The 16,815-nt window shown below is 39.8% G+C and overlaps 1 protein-coding gene across 1 annotated transcript; it reads left to right on the top strand.

Moving 5' to 3' along the window:
• Positions 1-2,765: 2,765 nt before the first annotated feature.
• LOC134222562 (uncharacterized) lies at positions 2,766-6,814 on the top strand. Its single transcript, XM_062701721.1, has 5 exons — positions 2,766-3,091; positions 3,159-3,314; positions 3,434-3,577; positions 3,816-4,070; positions 6,732-6,814. Exons 1-5 carry the CDS (start codon positions 2,800-2,802, stop codon positions 6,812-6,814), a joined length of 930 nt encoding a protein of 309 aa, XP_062557705.1. The 5' UTR covers positions 2,766-2,799.
• The last annotated feature ends 10,001 nt before the right edge of the window (positions 6,815-16,815 follow it).

Genomic DNA, 16,815 nt, shown 5'->3' with positions numbered 1-16,815 from the left:
CAATCCGACGCTCTTCCATGGCGTCTTCGACATCACAAGTCGAAACCGATGTGCAAATCATTTAATCCGACGCTCTTCCAGAGCGTCTTCGACACTACAAGTCGGAACTAATGAGCAAACTTATCAATCCGACGCTCTTTCATAGCGTCTTCGACATCACAAGTCGAAACCGATGTGCAAATCATTCAATCCGATGCTCTTCCAGAGCGTTTTCGACATCACAAGTCGAAACCGATGTGCAAATCATTTAATCCGACGCTCTACCAGAACGTCTTCGACACTACAAGTCGAAACCGATGAGCAAATTTATCAATCCGACGCTCTTCCATGGCGTCTTCGACATCACAAGTCGAAACCGATGTGCAAATCATTCAATCCGACGCTCTGCCAGAGCGTCTTCGACACTACAAGTCGAAACCGATGTGCACATCATTTAATCCGACGCACTTCCAGAGCGTCTTCGACACTACAAGTCGGAACTAATGAGCAAACTTATCAATCCGACGCTCTTTCATAGCGTCTTCGACATCACAAGTCGAAACCGATGTGGAAATCATTTAATCCGACGCTCTACCAGAGCGTCTTCGACACTACAAGTCGAAACCGATGAGCAAATCATTCATTCCGACGCTTCCCACAGCGTCTTCGACATCACAAGTCGAATCCGATAGACAAATCATTCAATCCGACGCTTTTACAGAGCGTCTTCGACATCACAAGCCGAAACCGATGTGCAAATCATTTTCTGTCTTCGACACTACAATTCGAAACTGATGAGCAAATTTATCAATCCGACGGTCTTCCATGGCGTCTTCGACATCACAAGTCGAAACCGATGTGCAAATCATTTAATCCGACGCTCTTCCAGAGCGTCTTCGACACTACAAGTCGGAACTAATGAGCAAACTTATCAATCCGACGCTCTTTCATTGGGTCTTCGACATCACAAGTCGAAACCGATGTGCAAATCATTCAATCCGATGCTCTTTCAGAGCGTTTTCGACATCACAAGTCGAAACCGATGTGCAAATCATTTAATCCGACGCTCTACCAGAACGTCTTCGACACTACAAGTCGAAACCGATGAGCAAATTTATCAATCCGACGCTCTTCCAGAGCGTCTTCGACATTACAAGTCGAAACCGATGAAAAAATGTCCCAATCACGCCCACAGGTTACTTACAAAACAATTATTTCAAACCAGGAACAACCTGGCAGGATCGCCAAATGTGCGGCCTAGTTCTGCCGAACGAGCTATCACGGGGTGTGCTGTCTAATCGCGCGTGCGACTCCGTTCGTTGTCCCACGAGGAAAGAGGCAAAGTCATGGCCTGCTATTTACTAGTTAGTGTTGGCAACCAAACCGTTATACGATATTTGCATATCTGTCATCAATGCACTCTAAAAGTGGATTGCCCAACTCCTAATATATCTCACCCTCAAAAAAACTTCCACATGTGTATAGTACTAGACTGGCCCAAAATGCATGAAATTCTGAATTTCAAACCTTGCACCCTTAAATGACAGTTTGGGGGTCCCAGAAGCTCCCCTGAAAATTTCAGCTCATTCGGTCCAGTGGTTAGCGTGCGCAAATGGCTCAAAGTTTGTATGGGAAAAGTGATCCAAATGTATGGAGAAACGCAACCGTTTCAGTTTTTTGCTTCTAGGTGGCGCTGTAGTCGACGGATTCCTGTTGTGGACAAAATGTAGAACCTTTTTTATATAAGGAAGCGACTGGTGAAGACCGGATGTAAATCCCTTTGAAATTGGCCAAGTTATAAGCATCCAAAGTCGAGGGTGTCCCAGGGGTGTTTAAAATGAGAGCAACAGACCATTGGGGCGACGATGCAGGCGTATTCGGTGCCGTGCGAAATTAAATGCATGATTATCACGCAATCTCGCGAATTTTTATTCGATTGGTAAATGCTTTCCGTACTCTGTACAGTAGTGTAGCTAGAGATGGAGGGGGTGAATAAGGGGGGCAAGGGGGGGATCTTTTTTTTTAGTACAAAAACACATCTGGGATATTGTTCGATGTTTAATCTCGCAATTTTCTGGCGTCGTTTTATCTTCGAGCTAACACGCTAAAAAAATTACTCAAAATTGACATAAATTGAAGAACTCAAAATTTGGTCAAGTTTGGTTTATGCTATAGTTTAGAGTACAATTTTCGAAGTTTGAATGTAAATACACGAAATAACTTGTCATAAGACGAGTTTATTCAATCCCACTGAATTCCACCACTTAAATGTATCTTGACAAATACGTATTTTGACCTCAACAGCGTATAATAATTTATCTAGGTACTTATCTAGTTACGTTTACCACGGTTCTTACTTCCACTCGCTTGATGCGCTTAACGCTTAGCGCTACAAGCGAGTAGAAGTAAGAACCGGAGTAAATGTAACTAGATAAGTACCTAAATAAATTATTATACCTACGCATAGTATAAATAGTGTAAGCTGCGATCATTTTCTTCAAGTCGAATGTCAAGTCCTGCAAGAAAAATGTGTTTCTTGCTTTTGTAAAGTGATATTTGATCGTGCAAGTGGAATACTTAAAATGGATTCAAAATCTAAGGAAGAATTAAGTATGGAACTTGTTGTCCCAATTGAAAGTTTTAAAGGTGTAAAGTTGCCTTCAAACGGTGATGTGCTTTATAATGGAAAATCAACACTTGAGTATAAAACCAGCTGCTAAAACTGTAGTAACTGAACTTCTAATTTTTTGGGAGAAATATAGAATTCCTCTAATGTAACACTACAATGCTGTTGTTAAGCTCCTGAAATTATTTAACAAAATGCGAGCAATTATCAAAAAATCTTCTCACGCAGGAGATAAACAGAAAGAGCAAGAGTATATTTTCATTAATAATTTGGATCGATTGTTTGACATTGCTCGACGAAATGCATTAAATTTGATTAAAAACGATAAGGATAAACAGTTTCTTATTCTGCAAAGGGAAGTTGGAAGGCCTGGATCTGCCTTTGCGAGAGTTAAAAAAGGCAAAATCGAAGAAGAACCAACAACGGAACCAGAGCCTTCCTTGGAATCTCAATCAGCTACCAGCGTTTTTACTATTGATGGAGGAGGTAAGAATATAATCAAATAAGATGATAACTTCTTGTATATGTCAATATTTTTATGTCTTGCTTCCAGATGAGAAACCCTCCACTAGTAGAGCGTTTTCCGAGCGAAGTAAATCAAAAATAATGACTCCTATACTAGCTGCCACCCTAGACCGTATTGGACTAAGCGACCGAAATGCAATGTATGTTATTTCTGCGGTTTTAACAAGTGCTGGACTAAACTTAGGTAAGTTCTCCTTAACAGTACTTTTATTGTATTGTTTTTTCTCCTTGAGTTTAATTTTATTATATTGATAGTATCTTGTAACTAAAACAAAATCTTTATCAACTTTATCAATTTTTCAGACGATTATACCGTTAGCAGACAAACAATCTCAAGGGCCCGTGCAGAATATCGCGAAGAGATTGCTCAAAATATCCAAAGCAATTTTGATCTAAATGGACCACTTGTTGTACATTGGGATGAAAAGCTGCTTCAAGATCTCACAGGTAATATATTTGAATATTTTTTATAGCATTGAAATGTGTTATTCTGTGTTATGATTTTTGGATATCTTCTAACTAAGCATGATTTGAAGTAATCGATAGGGTTTTTTGATATTAAAAATTTCTTTACTACAATTTTAGATTACATTTGGTAATATTTGTATTTTTTTTCAAAGAAGATATTTGTAACATATTTTTAACTTTTTTTTAAAGAATCTATCTGATTTTTTTTTCTTTTCAGGTACTGACAAAGTAGAAAGTTTGCCAGTTTTGGTATCTTCTGGAGCAAATGTTCAGCTGCTTGGAGTCCCAAAATTGTCTTCTGGAACTGGTGAAAGACAGGCAAACGAAGTTTGCAAATTGATGAATGCATGGGCACTAAGTGATCGCATCTGTGCAATGGGATTTGATACAACAGCAGCAAATACAGGAATCAAAAAAGGCGCTTGTACCCTAATCGAGAAGCGGATTGGCAGAGATCTTTTATGGCTAGCGTGTAGGCATCATATTGCCGAAGTTTTGATGACAGCAGCTGGGGAAAAACTATTTCCTTCAAAAGGCCCTTCTTCAAGTATTTTTATTAAATTTAAATCGGCATGGCCTACTATGCATCAATCCTTTGATGAAAATATGGTAGACGAAAACATTATTGAGATCCTTGGTGATGAAACACAACATTTGATTGAATTTTTGAAAAACCAACTCAATATTCAACAGCAACGACAAGACTATAAAGAGTTGCTAAATTTATCTTTAGCATTTCTCGGTGTGAAAGGAATTAAATTTTCGCCACCAGGAGCACATAGCAATGCCAAATGGATGGCGAAAGCAATATATTGTCTTAAAATATGGCTGTTTAGATGCCAATTTGACATGATCGATGATGAAAGGTGAAAAATTCCAGTAATGTGTGCTTTTATTTTACGAGTTTACATTTCGTCTTGGTTTAAAGCTCCTTTACCCTCATCAGCAGCACGAAATGATCTAAACCTGGCAAAAAAATTGATAACTTTACGAGATGCTTTCCCTGATCAATCAATAAATGTGTATATGGCTGCGGCTTCAAGATTTGCAAATCATCTATGGTACTTGAGTGAAGAACTTGTCGCTCTGGCTTTTTTCGACCCAGAAATATCTACTGATGAGAGAAAAGAAATGGCACACAATTTAAAATCTTGTAAGGGTGATGAAGTAAGAACAATAAAATTGAAAGTATCTACGATCGATAAGTTGACTTCTTGTACGCTTTCGGATTTTGTTTCTCAAAATACGATGAATTTTTTTGAAATTTCTGGAATATCTGCAAATTTTCTCAAGGAAGATCCTAGTATATGGGATGAATTGGAAGAATTTGTTGAAAGTAGAAATAAAATTAATTCATTTTTGGTAGTGAATGACTGTGCTGAAAGAGGAGTTAAACTAGTTCAAGATTTTTGTGGAAAACTAGATATAAGTGTTGTTTGTTGATAACTTTGTAGTTTTATACAGTTAATAAATTATGCTATAAACATTAAAACTGTTGTTTGAAAAATATATAACTTATATAATATCCCAGGTCTCTCTGTCTTTCTGTCCTTCTGTCCCTCTGTCTGTAACGATTATATCATATCGTTCTAAAATTAATGCAACGGGCATCACGATGTCCGAAAACAACTCGTTACAAATATTTCATGAATTTTGTCTCCCCTTAAAAACTCGTTGGCTTCAGTGGTAAGTCACCCCCTCCCTCTCTAGCTACACTACTGTACAGAGCACGGAAAGTATTTACCAATCGGATAAAAATTCGCGAGATTGCGTGATAATCATGCATTTAATTTCGCACGACACCGAATACGCCTGCATCGCCGCCGCAATGGTCGGTGGTACGTTGCTCTCATTTTAAACACCCCTGGGGGACACGCTCGACACCCTCGACTTTGGATGCTTATAACTTACCGGATTTACATCCGGTCTTCACCAGTCGCTTCCTTATATAAAAAAGGTTCTACATTTTGTCCACAACAGGAATCCGTCGACTACAGCGCCACCTAGAAGCAAAAAACTGAAACGGTTGCGTTTCTCCATACATTTGGATCACTTTTCCCATACAAACTTTGAGCCATTTGCGCACGCCAACCACTGGACCGAATGAGCTGAAATTTTCAGGGGAGCTTCTGGGACCCCCAAACTGTCATTTAAGGGTGCAAGGTTTGAAATTCCAGACTTTTCTCTTTTTCCATATAAGCTTGGGCCACTCTAGTATAGTACACGTTCATATTAGAGGAGCGCGATAGAATGTCTAGCGGCTACACACATTCTTCATCAGCAACTGTACTGATCAAGTGAGGCTGTGTAAGCTATTTGCCAGTCGGTCGTCAAGCTCAGACCCGACCGCATTTCGTAGGCAAGAGCACGCAACTCAGGTACAGTTCAATCAAAGTTAATTGCCTATATTCCGGAGATAGCTGACCCACTTCACAATTAGTGGAGGGAGAGGCATGTTTTTTTTTTTTTTTTTTTTTTTCCTCGTTTGTCGGGTGAAGATCACTGCGTCCAGATTTTAGGACTATTGTGATATACCCTTTTACTGTGAAATACGCAAGTTATCTCAGTAACATGTTTGTCACTGAGATACCTTGGTATCGACTGAACTCAAGACCATCTATTATTGATGAATAGAGATCCTGAGTTACAGTATGTGACTCCCCCATTCTGGCGAGACTAGCTTTATGAAGCCAACCACGTCCTTGGGGGATAAGATCCATATGTCAGCAGGGCTTGCTGAGAACTTTGAACCTACGTTGGGTGAGTGCACTGCAATAGCAGAGGATGTGTTCTGATGTTTCTCTCTCCTCGTCACAGAAGCGGCAATTTGAGGTTTGGATTGCTCCGATCTTTTGTAGATGGTATCTGCAGGGGCAGTGTCCAGTTATTAGACCGGTGTAGATGTTGAGATCCCTTTTGTTGAGACCTAATAGTTGTTGGGTTTTCTTGGGGTTAATCGTTACGAGCCTTTTGGATTGGCTCGTATGGGGAAAGGCATGAGGCATGTGCTGTAGTTGCTGCTGCTCATTTGGATCTTCGCTGTCATTGATCGCTATTTCACCAATGCTGTGCCGGGTGTTTAATAGAATTGTTTCCAGGATGAGATCATTATCTCGCTTTCGTTGCCTTTTAGCAGCAGACACTTCAGGAGTGCTGGTTGTCGTATCGTTTGGCAGCGTATCGTCACCGTCTTGTCAATCTGTTGCCGGAAAATGAGCTTGCTGTAGAGGGTCAAGCCAATATAGTCGGCCTCATAGTTCTAAGTTCTCCAAACCATTCTGGAGCTCAGAAAAATTTGTCTACCAAGTCAACTGGGCTCAATGCAAGGCCAATAGCAACGAATGGTATGGTTCATATAGACGCTTAGAAGCCATGTGCATGATTTACGATTTAGATATGTCCAAATCGGATGTTTCAAGTTTTCCTAATTACTCAGGAAATCAGACCATTTGATCTACCAAGTCAACTGGGCTCGGTAGAGAATCAACCCAGGCAGAATAGCAACCCAAATAAAAATCGTAAATCATGCGCATGGCCTCTAGAGAAGGTTAATAAATCTTTGAACTTTTGTTCAAATAGCAAATCAAATTATGTTTTTTCAGTTGAGCTGTAAAAAAGTCTGCTAAATTAAAAAAAGCATTTAGGCAAAAATTCATAATTATTTCGAATTCTCGTTGACGTTGACGCAAAGTACACAATCAAATTTTTTTGTACTATTTATTAAATTTTATCGATTTTTCGATTTTAATTGAACATCCCAATAAGAATGTCCCAGATTATTAATTTTCTTCTCATCTGTCTTGAAAGCAGTTTTTTCTTTGCTGTACAATTCGATTATAATACTGTTTAGGAACTGCAAATTGCAAAATATTCAATATTTGGAAGCAATCAACTTGTTCAAATGTCATGAGTAAGGGCCGCGTTACCGAAAGATTAATCAAACATTTTTGAATTGCATTTCAACTTTTTTTTATTTGCTTTTTTTTATCGAACTTTTTCGTCCATTTTGGTACAACGTGAGTGAATTACAATTGACATCTATACCCCTCGAAGAGTCGATTTTTCAAATTATCTTTTTTACATTATTGTTTCTATTGGTATTTTAAACTTGCTGCTTCCGCTCCTGCATTATCGATGTAGCAGCGATAAGCGTATGATGATAAGTTCTTTGTTATGTAGTATGGTTTCTATTCTTTAAAATTCTGTCTATCTGTCTCATTGGGAAAACTAAATTAAAATTGACAGCTCAAAAATTAAAAAAATCTCCCGGGAGTCAGAATGGCTGGTGCTACCCAGCAATACCAATAAGACATCGAACAAAAATGATTCGATATCTGTTAAAAGTGATCTTACTCTGCGAGCAGGGTTATTCGATAATTATAGAACTGTCAATTTTAGGTTTAATTTACCAAATGAGACACCTTAAATAGTAGTTCATCCAGTCCAGTCCGTGTGCCTTGCTATGGTCGATTGCCATCAATTCCATGGTCGATTAGAGGTATGCCTTAAAGAAATACAAATGTCAACTTCACTGTCAGATGATAACGATAATCGAGCGATCCCCAGAGTGTTATCCACTGTGATCTTCCAGTGGCATGACGAAAAGTTGTGGTAGATGGAGGGGGGTTGGGAATCGAACCCATGACCTTCCGCTTATTATTGGTTTGTCTCACACGCCACGAGACCCCCTTGATTTCGAGGTTCTGTCAGTTTATTTCAAATGTTCATCATTTTGACGTTCATTTTCATGATATTTTTTTCCCAAATCATTCATAATGAATGTTGATTACTACAATAATGTTGATATGTCATGATTATCATATAACTTTTGTTATAAGACAAATAAATTATGATTAAAAAAATCAATACTGAGCCGAATGTCGAAACAAATGACTGTTAGCGCTTTTTGTTAAGTATTCTAAAATTTGAGCACAGTAGATTCCTATTAAACAACAATAAAACAAAAACTGCCGTAGTTTCCGCTACTCTGTTTCTTTTACCAAACCTTGCGAATGGAAAATACAAGATCATTATCTATTGATCATTTTGCCGAGAATCGCCTGACTTTGCTCAGCTTCGATGCAGCATTGAAGAACCTAATGGCAAACCCCGCCACCGTTATCACCAACATCACTGCAATCAGCACCAGCACAACCGCACGAAACCAGAATAAAGTTTTGCCAAAGCGATCAAACTGACTCTGCAATTCCTCGTCGCAAAACTCGAAATCATTATCTTGCAGACTCAACAAATGCTTCCTACTCAAACCCAACTGCTGGATACGGTTCCAGTGCTTGTCCACCAGATTGTCCAATCGCATCGAATTTCTGGTTATGTGACTTTTCCTTTGGATAATCCACAAGTGAACCACTTTCCGACTACCATCATCCACGTTTTGACAAACGTAAACCAGCCAATCATTTCCAGCAGTGTCATTCTCTACAAATGCGTTGCCTATTCTAATGGCGTAACTGTCCACAGAAAAATCCATCCCGTTCTTATGATCCGCATTCACATCCAACTTGAATCGGTCCACGCATTTTCCCGACCCAAAATCGGCACTGAATCGAAACCCGGTGAAGAACGTGCTGTTTGCGTATGGCACCGAGTACCCACGCTTATCGGGCTCGGTAATGGCCACCGGAAGCAAAGTCAGGTTGACCAGCAGCACATTGCGAAGCAGCTCGGTGGTGGGACCAGGTATTTGCTCCTGAATCGATTCGCATGGTCCGTCCAGAAGTATGGCGATTGATGATGACACGAGGAGGCGAAGCAAAATGATTGCAAGCGACACGTTCGAAGCGCACATGGCTATTGAAAGCGACAGTGGATTGTAATTGCCGCAGGGGAGTGCATAATGTTCTTCTTTTTTGTTGGCATTGCATTGCCAACTGGGACATTGTTGACTCGCAAGGTTTCTAAGCCAAATTACTAAACATACTCTTGTGAACAATGTCAATGGCATGAATACTCTATGCCCAGGGAAAATGAAGAAAATTTCAAATCAATAATTTCCTAAACCAAGATCAGCAACCGAATCCGGGCCTTTTCAAGTTGGTCTTGTTGTGTAGCCACGCACTGTACTGCTTGGTAAAGGAAGACTTCATAATATCATGGAAGGATAAATCAATGATTATATTTGATGCACCTGCGAGATAAGCAATGAAACTATTATGAAAGATTTGATTGCGATTTTGTACACCAGTGGCAAATAAAACAGTGAAACCGCATCACATTTTTTATATAAAGATTTGGAACCGCAACAGAATATTTCTCACATGTATTTTTATAATTTTGTATGGTGCTCATTCGAAAGAACGTGTTTTTCTTAGATCTCGTGGATGTTTTTTTAGATAAGTCTAGTCTAGAGGGTATAGATTGGGATCGAAATACGTATCTGTAAGTAAGTAACAAAGTAGTGGACACAAAGTTCAATGGAATAGTATTAACTCGTTTTATTACAAGTTCAAATTCTTGTTTTAGCCGCATAGGACTCTACAACGTTTGTTATGAGCATCGTTCAAGTGCGGACGTTTACATCGCCGGGCGATTTAAATTTTTTAAAGGCTAAATATTCGCTCCAAAAACAAACCTTCTATAAAATGCACGGAGACCTATTCATTTATTTGTTTGTACGATTCAGTGAAAAGAAATGAACTGTGGCAGATAATGTCCGAACATGGTTTCCGGCGAAACTGATTAGACTGATACGTGCAACGCTGGATGGCTCGAAATCAAGTATCCGGATTGCAGACAAAGTGTCAATCTTGTTTGTGAACTTAGACGGATTGAAGCCGGGAGAGGTACTTTCTAATTTATTGTTCGACATTGCACTCGAGGGCAGTGTTAGGAGATCTGGCTTGCAGAAGAACAGCACTATCATCATACGGTCACATATGCTCCTGTGCTTTGCGGACGACATCGACCTTATTGGAATCGATCACAGTGCAGTAGTGGAGGCTTTTGTCCCACTGAAGAGAGAGACGGCGAGGATAGGCTTAGCCATTAACTCTATCAAGGCAAAGTACATGGTGGCAGGTAGAGATAGAGGAAGATCTAGTGGTTGTGCTGAGGTAGTGCTTGATGGGATGTGTTTGAAGTAGTTGAAGAATTTGTTTACCTTGGAACGCTTGTGACATGTGACAATGACGTTTCCCGTGAAGTGAAAAAACTCAAAGGTGCAGCCCAATCGGGTTGTACGCAAAGGTGACGTAGGACTACGTAGCTATACGAAATAGAGGGTATTTTTCATCATAATTTGTGTCAATTTATTAGCATTGTGCAAACTGCTCGGAGATCAACCGAATCAAGAAACTGAAAGTAGCTCCCAGTTGGATGAACCAGCCGTGGAAAAGGAACGACTCGTCGACCGCATCGCCATTGAAGCCATTCGTCTATCTTTCATTTGATATCATCAAAATCCTAGAAGACATTATGCTCAAAAATGTCCGGAATAAAGGAAAAATAAGCAGAATCGGAGGTGGCGCGAAACCAAACACAAATATATTAATTTACAGCGTTCGACTTATGCCCGCGATGGAAGCGTACATGCATCGTTTTCTATAGCGCTGTAGTGAGCAGGACTTCAAGAATAAATTACAAACAGTCCTTTTCAGGACTTAAACTATTTATCCAATAAGAGGTTTTGACCGTTAGGAAAATTGTTCGGAAGACTGTTCGGCTGTTTAAACGCCAATGACGATTTTGGAAAGATTTATTGTTTTTAATAATGCGCTATTTGAAAAACTAAGGCAGCTAAACGACATTTTTCACTAAGGTGGCGTCTTCATCGATTTGGCCGTCGTCGACGGAAAAGTTAAATTTTCTGGCAAGATTCTTTGGTTTTGTTTCGTTAGTCATTAGAAATGATATCGATTTTTTTCGGGTTACCATCGTTTGGCGACGACAGAAAGTTGCCCTTTGGTAGCACAGCCACAAGTGCGCGTCGCAGGAAGCTGATGCAATGAATTTGTTCAAATGGATGGCGTCAGTAGCAGTCAAATGGAACTTCCTCACAAGATTTTGATTATGTTTTGTTGTAGTTGAGGATTGAAAAGCTCCATTATTGGTAAAATATCGGTTCTTTACAGTACCACTATTTTACACAAGGGTAGTTTAATCCGGGATGCAAGAATGTTCATCAAAGTCCAAAATTAATAGTTTGGCGTTGACAGAAAGTTACCCTTCGATAGCAGAATCATAAGCGCGCGTCGGTGAGTGACTACGCAACAAATTTGTTCGAATGAATGGAATCGCTCACAGCAACCGAACTATCACGCCAAACGCCGATTCCACCTAAACAGTTCATTTTGCAATCAACCCTTTCTGTTCAGAAGATTCTGGTCCTGAGAAGGACCAATTTTGTGTCCCCAATGCATCTTTCCAATAATTAACTGCAACCCAATGCTTGTCGAAACGTTAGGGTTAGAATTCCACTTCGTGCTGTTATTGTTCGACGACCATTCGATAAGTTTTCGCCAAGACGCCACCATTAGGAATAAATTTTCAGCATCGCCACTGCATCGCACGAGATCGGAACAGACGTCATTTTTGTAATCAACCCTTTCTTCACATAAAATGCTGACCACCAACGCAGACTTCCACCACCAATTCGGTGATTTTTCTTTGAAAATGCTACTAGAGCCCCTTCGTGCTGCTGTGTTCGCTCCGCTGCGTCGACTCTGCGTAAAATCTTATTTAACCGCTCTCTGCGAAATCCCGATCGAAATGGCTCGCGCGCGTTGGAAAGCAGCTTTCTTGTATTGAATAAATTAAGCCCGTTAGCTCCGCCCCTTTGTGGTCTGATCTAGGTGTAAATATAATGTGCAATCATAACGATTAATGAAGGGGCGGGGCTAATGGAATTACTTCATTAGATATAAGAATGCTGGTTAGCGACGCGCGCAAGCCATTTGATCGGGATTCCGCAGACAACGGACCGTTCGGAGGATGACAAATTCTAAGAATCCTATGAAATTTTCTCGCAAGATTCTGAATTTTGTTATGGAATGTTGTTTATCTAAGATGCGTATTGTTGCGAGGAATGACAACAGAAATTTGACTCAAGACGAAGTTTCTCCATACTACAAAACATTATCTTTCGGCATCTGTCTGTCCGAGCGACGTTCACCGATGGGTGGCTGCTGTAGAAAGTTTCCACTGAGGTGGCGTCTACATTGGGTTTATACAAAACCCACCATTTTATACAAAAGAAGATTGATCCGACTTTCCGAAATAAACTTTCTTCAAACTGAAAAGCTCCATCGTAAATAGTGAATTTGATAGCGCGTCGGAGGGAGATGATGCAGTAAATTTGAATGAATGCGATCACTAACAGCAACCAAGCTACCACGCAAAACCCGATGCCACCGGAACAGTCCATTTTCGCAATTAACTCTTTCTTTTCATAAAATGTTGGTCCTGAGAAGAACCAATTTTCTTTTTCCACTTCCCATTCCAATAACTAACTGCATCCAATCGCTTGTCGACACCTTGCGTTGCAACTGTCCGACCGCCACTTGATGATTTTTCGCTAAGCCTCCAAAGGTTGACATAATTTTTCAGCATTGCCACACTGCCACCCACTCCTTCGTGCTGCTATGTCCGCTCCGCTGCATCGAATGTCGAACCGCCTTCTGTGGAATCTCGATCAAAATGGCTCGCGCGCGCCGAACAGCAGCTTTCTTGTATTTAATAAACTAAACCCATAAGCCCCGCCCCTTTGTGAGCTGATATGGGTGTAAATATAATGTGCACTCATAACGATTAATGAAGGGGCGGGGCTAATGAAATTACTTCATTAGATATAAGAAAGCTGCTTTTCGGCGCGCGCGAGCCATTTCGATCGGGATTCCGCAGACAACGGACCGTTCGGAGAATGACAAATTCTAAGAATCCTATTAAATTTTCTCGCAAAATTCTGAATTTGGTTATGAGATCAATCGTAAATAGCGAATTTGATAGCGCGTCGGAGGGAGATGATGTAGTGAATTTTAATGAATGGGATCACTAACAGGAACCAAGCTACCACGCCAAACCCAATGCCACCGAAACAGTCCATTTTCGCTATTAACTCTTCCTTTTCGTAAAATGTTGGTCCTGAGAAGAACCAATTTTCTTTTTCCAATTCCCATTCCAATAACTAACTGCATCCAATCGCTTGTGCAAATTTGCATCATTGCCATACTGCCACCCACTTCGTGCTGGTGTGTCCGCTTCGCTGCATCGAATGTCGAACCGCCTTCTGTGGAATTCCTATCTAAATGGCTCGCACGCGCGTCGAACAGCAGCTTTCTTGTATTTAATAAATCAAAACCGTAAGCCCCGCCCCTTTGTGAGCTGATATGGTGTAAATATAATGTGCACTCATAACGATTAATGAAGGGGCGGGGCTAATGGGATTACTTCATTAGATATAAGAAAGCCGCTATTCCGCGCGCGCGAGCCATTTCGATCGGGTTCCCACAGACAACGGACCGTTCGGAGAATTATGAATTCTAAGAATCCAATGAATTTTTCTCGAAAGATTCTGAATTTGATTATAAGATGTTGTTTATCTAAGGTGCGTATTGTTGCACCACCGGAGGTGTACAGGATCCATAAGTAAAGTAAGTAAGTATTGTTGCGAGGAATGACAACAGAAATTTGACTCAAGACGAAGTTTCTTCATATTACCAAACATTATCTCTTGACATCTGTCTGTCCAAGCGACGTTCACTAATGGGTAGTTGCTGTAGGTAGATAGTTTTCACAAAGGTGGCGTCTTCATGGATTTTATACAAAAGAAAGTTGATCCGAAATAAACTTTCTTCAAATTTCAAAACTCAATCGTAAATAGCGAATTTGATAGCGCGTCGGAGGGAGATGATGTAGAAAATTTTAATGGATGGGATCACTAACAGCAACCAAGCTACCACGCCAACCCGATGCCACTGAAACAGTCCATTTTCGCAATTAACTCTTTCTTTTTATAAAATGTTAGTCCTGAGATAAACCAATTTTCTTTTCCCAATGTTCCTTTCCAACTAACTGACACCACAATTTGTAATCAATTTTCAGCATCGGCACTGGCGTTATTAGCGTCTCCGTGATGCTGTGTTCTCTCCGCTAAGATCGCTTTGATGCGTCTGCTATGCGTAAAATCTTGTTCAAACTGAGGATTAGATCCAAACCCGCAAGCGATTGATTTTTGATGTCTGTGCTAGTGATGCATGTGCGTGATTGGTTAGTTTACCCATTTCTAAACTTTTTATCAATTATCGATAATAAATAGTTTGAAATCAGTATTTTCAAATAAATACAAAGAAGCGTTGACTCATCCTTGATCGAATGGTCCAAAAAAATTGAAAATCCATCGAGAAACGGCTTAGATATTAAAGTTTAAAGTCTATCATATTTTCGTGACGGTCCCCGATTTTCGCAATCGTAAAGTGTACCCCAATATAGAAAACACAGACGTAGTCCTACGTCAAAACGTATTGCTGCTGCGAATAGGGCCTTTTACGGATTACGTATTTATATTAGACTAGCAGACCCGACGAACTTCGTTTCGCCTAAAATTCATTATTATTTTATTCTCTGCTTAGTTCTCGAGTTATGCAGAAATTTCTGTTTCATTTGTATGGGAGCCCCCCTTTCCAAAGGAGGGAGGGGTCTCGAACCATCTTAATAACCTTACCCGGCTCCAAAAACCTCTGCATATAATTTTTTTCGCCGATCGGTTCAGTAGTTTCGGAGTCTATAAGGTTCAGACAGACAGAAATTCATTTTTATGTATATAGAAGAAGAAGATTACGTATTATATATTAGATCAGGCAACATGCAGATAGAAACGAAATTTGCTCTCTACAAAACTCTGATTCTACCAGTGACCCTTTATGGACATGAAGCATGGACGTTAAAAGAACCGGACCGTAGAGCTATCTGGGTTTTCAAGCGAAAAGAGCTGCGTACAATACTCGGAGAGAAATTAGAAAATGGTTTGTGGGTCAGACGCATGAGTTATGAGCTGTCACTTTGTCACTTTGTCGACACTTTGTCGAAGACACCAAATTTCCATCTCTGAAGTGGGCAAAGTTATAGGGGTGCAAAGTTTTTAAACCCTCAAAACTCATTTCTAACTCTTTCATTTAAATTTTTACACTTTTCCAATGTTCTACGATGTTGTAGGTACACCCAAAAAACAAATCTGACAATTATTGTATAAAATCTGGGCAAATACAATTCTGTATGCTTTTTATACAGATATTGTATTAAAATAATACAAATCTATATTATTTTAATACAACAATTGTATTAAAATCTTCCGAAATTGTATATGCCCAATTATTATACAGTTTCTGTAAGGTTCTTTCTTATGCAGAACTGTATTAAAATCCGACATCCGCTGGTTGGGTGTACGTTGGAAAAACATATTGTCGTGAAAGAGTGCATATTTCTATGACTTCATTTTAAGGGGGGTATACCTTCCAGGGTAGCAGGTTGTAGCAGCTGTTATTTATGTCATTAGCTTCAGCAATTCCTACTCTTTTATTACATATATAAATGTTAGGTGGATCTAAGTGGATTCATAAAAATATTGGTTGAGGTTGATTGCTAGACATCCTTTTATATTTATATCTGCCTTATTTTTGAAGTTGTTTATCTTTTATGGGGACATCTGGAGACATATCCTCCTCCTTATGTCACTATTTTTGTATGAATACTCTGAAAACTGAGTATCATACTTTGAGCAACCCCCTCCGTCCTCCTAAGCGTTATGTAATTTATGGATATCCCCAAGAGGTTAATTTAAATTTTTCGAACACATCAAATTTCTACACTCAGCGAACTGGACTATCGAAATTCATAATTGGCGCCTTATGAATCTTCGACTGATTTTTCAACCAACAGTGCAAAAAGAAGATAGATAGCTATGTTTGATACTGCCCTCGATACTGCCTTCCTTCTTTTATCTCATCTTTTCAGGGCTCAAGAATTCAATTTTTGGACACTTCCTTATTTATGAGCAATCAAAATATTGACTGCTGAGAACGCACTGGAATTTTTGCTGAGCTGAACCAGTTTGACTTCAGCAGCCATGACATGGACGAACTAAATTGGTGAGAACGTTCCAATTCTTCACTTTTCTTTCATTCATTGTTTCACCAATATATAAATTCATAGAGTTTACCACTAAATACGCACAGGGCACCGTTTGCTACTATTGCCGCGGATAT

Source organism: Armigeres subalbatus, chromosome 3 (assembly GCF_024139115.2).
Source record: "Armigeres subalbatus isolate Guangzhou_Male chromosome 3, GZ_Asu_2, whole genome shotgun sequence".
Classification (NCBI taxonomy): domain Eukaryota; kingdom Metazoa; phylum Arthropoda; class Insecta; order Diptera; family Culicidae; genus Armigeres; species Armigeres subalbatus.
This window is presented reverse-complemented; position numbering and strand designations above follow the sequence as displayed.

Coding starts and splice junctions, on each gene's coding strand:
- LOC134222562 (XM_062701721.1), top strand. CDS start 2,800: ATGCGAGCAATTATCAAAAAATCTTCTCACGCAGGAGATAAACAGAAA. Junction 3,315..3,433: donor AAGTGCTGGACTAAACTTAG/GTAAGTTCTCCT, acceptor TCAATTTTTCAG/ACGATTATACCGTTAGCAGA. Junction 4,071..6,731: donor AGATCTTTTATGGCTAGCGT/GTAGGCATCATA, acceptor GTTGCCTTTTAG/CAGCAGACACTTCAGGAGTG.